Source organism: Rhamphochromis longiceps, linkage group LG13, assembly GCF_057381845.1.
Source record: "Rhamphochromis longiceps isolate RC_006_pf linkage group LG13, R_longiceps_female_GT1.1, whole genome shotgun sequence".
NCBI lineage: Eukaryota > Metazoa > Chordata > Actinopteri > Cichliformes > Cichlidae > Rhamphochromis > Rhamphochromis longiceps.
This window is the reverse complement of record NC_140569.1, coordinates 15,650,656-15,659,430: the sequence shown is the minus strand read 5'-3', so window position 1 is coordinate 15,659,430 and position 8,775 is coordinate 15,650,656. Positions and strand designations below refer to the sequence as shown.

Below are 8,775 nucleotides of genomic sequence, written 5' to 3'. Positions count from 1 at the left end.
ACCAAAAACATCCGAAGTCAGTGTTAATGTATTGTATATCCAGCTTCTACAGTGAAATTGCTTCATTATAACCACATCGATTGTTGGACTTTGTATCTGTACATAAGAATTTCATGATGAAAGAACATTCACATAAATGGCATGCTGCCTCTTCTCAGTGATCACTACCTTCCACTAGAACTGAAAGGATGCTTGTGTTTTAGTGTTTTGTTTTGACCACCACTGTTTGCTTCTTAGAAGAGACTAACAGTGGGGGATTTAGAATGATGCCTTTATTGAATTGTTTGTGTTTTTTTTTTTGTTCTTTTTTGAAAATCTAGTGAGGATGAGAGGTTTGAACTGGCAGTGTATTGTAAAATGTTTGTGTTAAGGTGTTTTCCCTAACGAATTCATGGCTCTTTACTGCTCTTAAAACACTGACTTTCTGTGGAAAGCGTTCTGAGTCATTTTACTATACTCAATATGCTTACTGCTCCAAGTCAACATATGCGACTCAAAAACTTCCACTGATTTCCAATTAATCACGCCAGTCTTACAGATATTACACTTGATTGTTTAAATACAGTGTTTACTATCATTGCATTTAAAATATAGTCTAAGGGTTGTTAGTATACTATTGCTTTATACATAGTTCCATTTACTACAAGGTGCATAAGTGCGCTTTATTAAACAGCTGAGCTTCAGTCTTCCATCTTTCCTTCATAGAAGCGCCTGGTTATTTCTTATGGGGACAGTATTAAAAGTCTAAGTGTATGTAGACTAACGTGATTTCAAAGCATAGTGATATGACCATTTTACACCGAACACAAGCTCCCACAACTGACTGATAACAAAAATATAAAGTTGATATATAGCGCCCTCTTGTGTTAAAATTGTAAAACAAACATATGCAGGAAGCTACAGTTAGACATTCTGTTTTTATTATGAAATGTTGCTTTTGCTGATTTATCCTCTCACCCTCTCTTAGAAATATTAAGAAGAGAAACATGCTCAAGTACTTAAAGAAGCACCAGGCTCTGTGTCAAAACAAGGATATAGTAATGACTTGAAAGGGGAACAGTTGAAGCCAAAGATTGTACCTAACCCTCTAGTATGGCAATGGTTCACTGTACTGTACTAAAAAGACATGAAGACAGAAAGAAAATTAAGAAGCAGTGACTCTTGGTAGAAAGGAGAAAAAGTTGTCAAAGCTGTGCAGTCCTGCGCTATAGAATTAAAATTAAGAGTAAATTGTTCATTTAAAAAAAAGAGCCTAAATGGCCAAAGTAACATATTTTATTGAGTCAAATTTATATCAAAGACCTGCAGCTTCATAGTTTTTGCCATTGTTCCTTTCCGTTATGGTAACGTTGTCTCTAAGTGACACCTCAGAAAGCATTGTGTCAAAAGAGAGAATGCTATGTCCCGTGTAACACAGAAAAATGAAACCACAATCAGATAGGTTATTAACATATTTGTAGTTTACATAAATGATATAAACCCAAGTATCAAGGTGCCAGATAAAGGGCCATCTCAAATACCACTAATCGCTCCTGAAAATAAAATGCTAGATGGTCTGTAGTGGCGTATGCTGCTAAATTTGACTTATATGACAGGGATTTTAAAATAGAATGGCAATGTTCTCACTTTCAAATAGGTCTGAAATAAATAAGCATTAGTCCAGCTAATATAGACAAAACTAAAAAAAAACAACGAAAAACTAAAAAAGCCTTCATGAACTCATCAGTTTAGCCGTTAGCACTAAAATTACATTTCTGAATACACATAATAGTGTACGCTTGTCGTTTCTGTCACTGATAAAGTGTCTCATGTATGCAGCAGGCCTGTAAGCCACAACGTGTGAAACTGTGAAGGTTGAAAGTGATTCGGAGTTAGTTCACGCTCAGGAACCAACTGTGCTCGTGTGATAGCTAGAACTGTCTCCGACTTTTGAAGGGCAGGTTAAGAAGGAGGAAATCAAAAAACCACAGTGGAGTGAATAATAAGACTCAGGAGGAGAAAAAAACCCAGTTTATCTTTCATACTATCTTAGCCTTTATCTTTTGTCATTTGGTGAGACTCAGCTGTATCGTAGTTTTACAGAATAGCATATTTAAAATAAATAGATATTTGCAATGTTATCTAATTATAATTCATTCTATTTATTCCTCAGCTCATTTTTACTTTGCTATCATATCTTCGTGTTCACTAAAATAGAGTAAACATTGGTTATGACACTTTATATTAAATTTGACTGTCTTTAGTTACAGCAGAAGTGATGTTTGCAGTTTGATAGTGTGTAGAGAACTTTATATTTCAAGTTCCTCTAAAACAATTAAAAACTATACAAAAACGTGGGTGACAGAATATAATTACAGAACTACCAAACTTTTGCATTCGATATGCCGCTGCAGCTGTTACATATTCCCCTGCTGCTCCATGCTATTTGTTATTTTCCGCTTTTTGACACCATCTGTATTGCTTTGATCCACTCCTTTCTTTCTTGGTCTGTAGCAGCTTGGAGGAAGTAGTGAGTCTCGTCTGCAGTGATGATCTCAAATAGGTTGCCATCAATATCTTTTTTTTTGGCTGAAAGCATTGAAAGACAAGGCGATGAGTTAAAGGGGATGACGTGAAGACAAACTATTAGAAGAAAAGCTACATGTTTATTGCATGGCGGCAGTCTCACACACCATCAGGCACATAGTCCACAGCTGTGACCACCGCCCCACGGAGGTGGATTGAGCCCAGAGGGTCATCAGCCTGACAAGAAGAAAAGAAATTAGAGGAATATAACAGAAGGAAGACAACTTGTGTAACTAGGGAGGGGTTGTTTCTAAACGATTACCCCTTATTGTTTCAGTTCTTTAAATTATTTTTACCGTTATTATTTTGAGCGTAAACTTAGAGGAGAGCGTGCTTTTGCTGTAGCAGCTCCCAAACTGTGGAACTATCTCCCTTTAGAGATTAGACAGGCCACTTCCCTACCTGTTTTTAAGTCACTCCTGAAAGCCCACCTCTTTATGGCCTTTGTTGGTTTTTAGTTTTCAGTTTTATTTTTGTTGTTTTTAGTTGATTCTATGCTTTTTTATCTTGTTTTCTTTTATAATATAGGGCTGTTTTAATTTTTTATGTATTATGTATTTTATTTATCTATTTTTTGCTGATTTCTGTTATTCTATTGTTTTTAACTTATTTTCTGTACAGCACTTTGGTCCTGTGCAGGGTATTTTAAAGTGCTTTATAAATAAAATTGGATTAGATTGCATATCTCCAAAATCAGTATTTACCTTTGCAGGATCGTAGTAATGTATATAGGCAGGGTCATCTCTGAGTATGAATTTTCGCACCTTCCAGTTCTTCCGTCTATGTCCCTGTGACAAATAACACAGTTTGAGTTATCAGATTTTTTATTTGATTGTATCACTCAGCAGCGAACACAGGTTTCCTCTTTGAGAGAGTGACACGACTGCTGGAGGTTACTGCTATCTTTATCTCTGTTTTGAAGGATGTTTTGCAGCAAGACAAATGACAACAGTGGCTTCAAATCGGGAGACGTCTGCAGACTTTGTAGGTCAACTTTCTAAGAGTATAAGTTGCAACAAAGATGCTGGGAACATTTTTCTTGTTTTCTGATTCACCTGTTTAACCAAACAGCCCTGTTTTATGATGTTTCCTCTGAATTCTTCCTTTAGAAGAACATCTTCATCACTGGAGTAGCCTTCACAAAAGAAGCCACTGTCTGCCTGCAAGCACAACAAAACAAATGTATATATATTTATAATATACAATGCTTTTGCCGAGTCCATAAAGTCTATGTATAATACAGTTAACATATTGTTAAACGGCAGTGTTTGCTCAGGTTAACTTACAAAATAATAGAGAGCTTTTGTCTCATCTAAGAAGACTGCTTGCTCTCCGCTTTCTGCTCCCTCTTTTGATAAGTCACCTGCAGGCTGGAGAAAACCCTCATTCATGAGCCCTGTTGCCAACATGAGTGCCTCAGGTCTATTTCTCGCCTTTTCCTTTGAAATCAGCCAGTCTATCACCGTTGCACCTTTGCAAAAATGGGGAAACGGAGAAAAATGGTGAGAACATTTGAAGTTAAAAAAGAAATTCTTGCACACCTGTTACATCAACAAAACTGAGCCAGGTGTACCGGTGAAGCAGTGGTTGAAGACTCGATTCTCCTGTTCCAGTTTTAACTCTTTCACGCCTTCATCCTGGTTTTTCATCTCTGTGTACAGCGCACTGGGGAAATAATGAGAGTGCTGTCAGTGTTGCTTCTTCATTCTATTGAAGTACAAGCACTTTACAGCTCACTGAACCTCACTGAAGTAATGATGTTCCAGTAATTTAGCCGTTGTAGCTAGGCATGCTGGGATATCAGATTTCACATTTTGTATATATGCTGTAACCTTAAAATAGGTACTGTAATCTGATAGCAAGTGTTTATATAATAGACAGACAATTACTGTTAGCTGCTGCTGTAGTTCTTAAAGTATAATGAATAAAATATTAACACAATTTAACACAACATACGCTAGGTTGACTGTTTCAGGCAGGCGAATGGAGCGTCTGGTAGACTTTCTGGCAAACTTTTTTCCCCCTTGGATGCAGGTAATGGCTCTCTTGATGTCCTTGACCCAAAGCTCTCTCTCCTCCACGTATGAGGCTTGAAAAAAGTGATCTTGCTTCTTCTCAGTGGTTATCTTGAAAACCAGCTAAAACAAGCATATTTAGTCAGTCTAACATTTAGATGGCATTGATGGTCTCAATTTGAATCTACCTTTTAGTATTTTTACTGTGGAGTGTGAATAATGAATAATCTCTACATCTAACTCTTTAGAACTAGTTCTTAATACATTATATGGACAAAAGCTACTCCTTGTAATGTTTGAATTCAGCTGTTTTTATTCCCACTGCCACAGTGTATGAAATCAAGCACTTAGCCATGCAGTAGGCCTCTACAAGGTTTGAAGAGCTCACTGAAACAGGATGCCTGATTGCAACAAGTCAGTCAGTGAAACTTTCCTTCTTCTTCTTCTTTTCCCCGGTCAGCTGTGAGTGGCCTTATTGTAAAATGGAAGCATTTAGGAGTCGCGACAGCTCAACCACAAAGTGGGAGACCACATAAAGCTGCAGGGTGGGGTCACTAAGTGTGCAAAAGTCACCAATGTGCCAATGACTCAATAACTGCAGTTTTTGAGTCAGTAGTTCCCACCCTCTTTTTTTCCATATAGCAACATTTTCTTACCATCCTCTTGACAAAATCCTGACAAGGGCTGCTCAGTGTTGCTCCCTTCAATGGGATCATCCCTTTAGGTGAACGGTCTGTTTTCTTTTTATAGAAGTCCACTCCATCTTCTGACAACACCACCCACACTGCACTCCAGGAGTTTAGCAATGTACCCTGAGGATCAATAAGAAATAAGCTGCTTTAAGCCAAAATGCAAAATGCAAAAAAAATAAAAAATTATATATATATATATATATATATATATATATATATATGTGTGTGTGTGTGTGTGTGTGTGTGTGTGTGTGTGTGTGTGTGTGTGTGTGTGTGTGTGTGTGTGTGTGTGTATATATATATGTATATATATATACAAAATAAACGTATTCTTCCACACACCATCCTGCTTAGAATTACATGTGGTAACAGCTATGTAATACTTTGTATACATTTATTTTTAAAATGTAAAACACCATGCCTTAAAGGCCACTGGTCACTTATATAAAACAAACCAAAGTGTCACCTTTTCGTTTAAATAATGTAGCAAGAAGAAATTTAATTATGTTTTGATTTTGAATGAATTCCCTTAAATAAACAAATAATCATATGTCCCATGCGGACTCTGATCTAAAGTGCAACATTAACAAGCACGCTTAAAAAGGAAAGCAGGGTATACTTTCTTGGCCCCTTGTTTGTGACATGTAAATGCAGAAATGAATCTGCAGCTTGGGGAATCTGTTAGTAGACTGCTTTCACTTTGGGTTTGTGCTTATAGATGTTTAATTTCACCTGTTTGGGTTAAGACAAACCATTATATCTGTCAAGCTCGCAGTGTTCTCTGCTCCATTCACTCCTTAGGGAACTAAACTTTTAACGTGTGATTTCATCATGCCAAGATCTGAAGACCTTTTCAAAAGACTTATTTAATTATTATTTAACAAATTATAATTAACTATTTAAATTATTTAACAAAATAGTTAAATTAATGAATATCATCCTAAAGTGGTATAGTTTTCAATCAAGTGGCCTTTTGTCCGGGGTCCAGATGATGAAGTTCAATGCAAAATAAGCCTTTGAGTAGCTCTAGAATTTCATCACAGGAAAAGACTGCACACATTTGACTCGTGGCAATAACAACGCCTTTTGGAATTATGTGCTCTGGCCATCAAAAATGTAAAAGAAAATGTTTTATTGAAAAATAAAAAGGCCATAAAAAACCTTTCCAGATTTAACATCAGCACCCACATTGTGGGCCAGAATACAATGCAGTGAGTTTCCATTGCTGAGGCATGATATGTTGGCGGCCCAGTATTTTTGTCCATATAGTCTAAATTTAGATATGTCATCCATGAGACATGGCTATGACTAACACCACTCGCACTGTCATACATCTTTCATAATTGAACAAGCGAAAGGTCATCATTTCTACATAGCTGTTGTCATGCACGCTGAAAAGAAAACCAGTGTCACAAAACTTAAAACACTTCCTGAATGGCCTTTGATCAGCATTTCAAGTGTGTGGAAAGAAAAAAGTCACACCTAGACACAAAAAGAACAGTGTGCTGATGTACCTACCAAATGTATGAACGTTGACATTCATAATAAATTCCATTGTGCATGCAGGAAATGGCTTGTCATCTAAGTGTGTGAATATTCTTCATAGTGATTGTGTAGTACATTGGAATTTGTCTAGTCGTTACATCTTTTCACTGGTTTTCACAGCACTGTTTGATGACAGCGCATTGCAAATGACATTGTTTCAGGTCATATATTCAAATGTTCTCTTTGAGCGACAGTTTATAAGTAGAACAAGGCCACAACACATTCATGTTTTACTTCGTGTTGTAAACAGAAGTAGGAACTTGAGTCACTGTTGCGACTACAGAACAGAAATGTGCAGTTGACTGTCATGAAGTACCTTTCAAGAAACTTGTATCGCTGTTCCCGATTGAGTAAAACAATGTTAGTTTTTTGCTATTCCTGAATGACATATTCATTGTCTTTTTGTGAAGTAAAGCTTTTTCTGCAGGTGTCCTGGTTTCCTTTTCAAGTGGCTGTTCTTTCATCTTAGTTTGAAACCTCAGAAGTTGCCCTACCCTTTTTATTCAAATTGTTGTTGTGGGTTTATTTTTCTTTGAAAATTATTTTTTACTTAAATTTAGTTATTACACTGAATTGACAATGGATAAAAAAAATCTAGTCTTGTCATTCCCTCAATTTTGTTTTTGTTTCATTATCAAAAAATAATGAAACAAAAACAATAGTATTACAGGAAGTAACAATAGTATTTTATACTTACTTTATCAATACTTTAAAGAAGCTCTGTGTTCACAAAGACAATGGTAAGAACTTTCTGGTAGTTTTCATGTAGTTATTCTTACCTTTTTTACTAAGTATCCCTCTCTGATCTCTTGTGGCTCCATCACGCTGCTGTCTGCTGCAAATGTGACTCTTGTCAGTAACTGTCAAAAAAACACCCTCTTATCCATGTCAGCTCTCTCTCTCTCTCTCTCTGTGTCACTGTCAAACCACAAAGAACAGCGTACCATGAGCAGGAAGTTGTGCTCTTGGGTGTCTGCCAATAAAGACTGGTCAGCTAGCTTCCTCTTCTCTGCGATATAATTAGTTTGTGCTGCTCTGCTGAAGTGTCTAAATTTTATAGTGTTAAATTTAAAGAGATAGCATTGGAGCTCTAATAATAGATGCCCTTGTTTGCGTGTCATTATGGTAAATTTCTGTTTCTATCCATTTCAACAGAGAAGCTTGTACTGGTAAAAGTATTTGTATTCAGCTTACTGTAAATCTGCTGCATTTAGAAACCTTCAAACCAAAATTTTAAGCCATTTTTGCTGTGTTAGTCAACTTGTATTTCCCCTACTGTATTTCTGTCTTTTTTTGTTGTTGTATTCTTTCCCCACTGTGTTCCTTCTTTGTCTTTTTAACACTGCGTTGAATTTGTCGTGATGTCCAGCAGCAGATCAAGTGGAGCAGAGGGAGGACCTAATTGCTGACCCGTGGAGAGCAGAGTTAACAGAAGGTGAGCAGTTTGTTCAGGCTGGTTGGCAAAACACTACAAAAAAAAAAAACCAAACTAAATGAGGAACTAACCATGAAACAAGCCAAAACCAAAATGAGGGGATAAAGTAGTCGTATTACCAGCCAACTCAAGAACAATGAACAGAATTTTACTATTTTATGGCTCAGAAACAAAGTTTTCCAGCTGGGGGAGAGCATCTAGGGAAGAGGCAGTCTTGGCAGGAAGGATCATAAGGAACCCAGCATCGGCTGATGTGGCCTGGGAAACAGTGGAACCTCCAGCGGGCTGGGCAGCAGGCCCTCCGGCAACCACCAGCAGCCACCGCCCATGCCTCAAAATTTTCATAAACAAAATCTGCTGGGTCTATTCTGATCAGGGCATACTGTCATGATCTCCGGCAGCAAATCGAGTGGAGCGGAGAGACGACCCAAATGCAGACAGTTGAAGACCTGTCTTAACAGAAGGACAATGTACACACTGCGGGGTGATCAGGGAAGTGGAAACACATGGGAACACAAAAAGT

General features: G+C 37.3%; 1 protein-coding gene across 1 annotated transcript; it reads right to left on the bottom strand.

Moving 5' to 3' along the window:
- Positions 1-935: 935 nt before the first annotated feature.
- Positions 936-7,727, bottom strand: plek (pleckstrin). The gene is made up of 9 exons (XM_085428421.1): positions 7,597-7,727; positions 5,237-5,392; positions 4,522-4,703; positions 4,139-4,230; positions 3,852-4,036; positions 3,621-3,725; positions 3,270-3,353; positions 2,673-2,742; positions 936-2,568 (listed from the first exon to the last, which is right to left on the bottom strand). Exons 1-9 carry the CDS (start codon positions 7,636-7,638, stop codon positions 2,429-2,431), a joined length of 1,056 nt encoding a protein of 351 aa, XP_085284547.1. The 5' UTR covers positions 7,639-7,727; the 3' UTR covers positions 936-2,428.
- Positions 7,728-8,775: the final 1,048 nt, after the last annotated feature.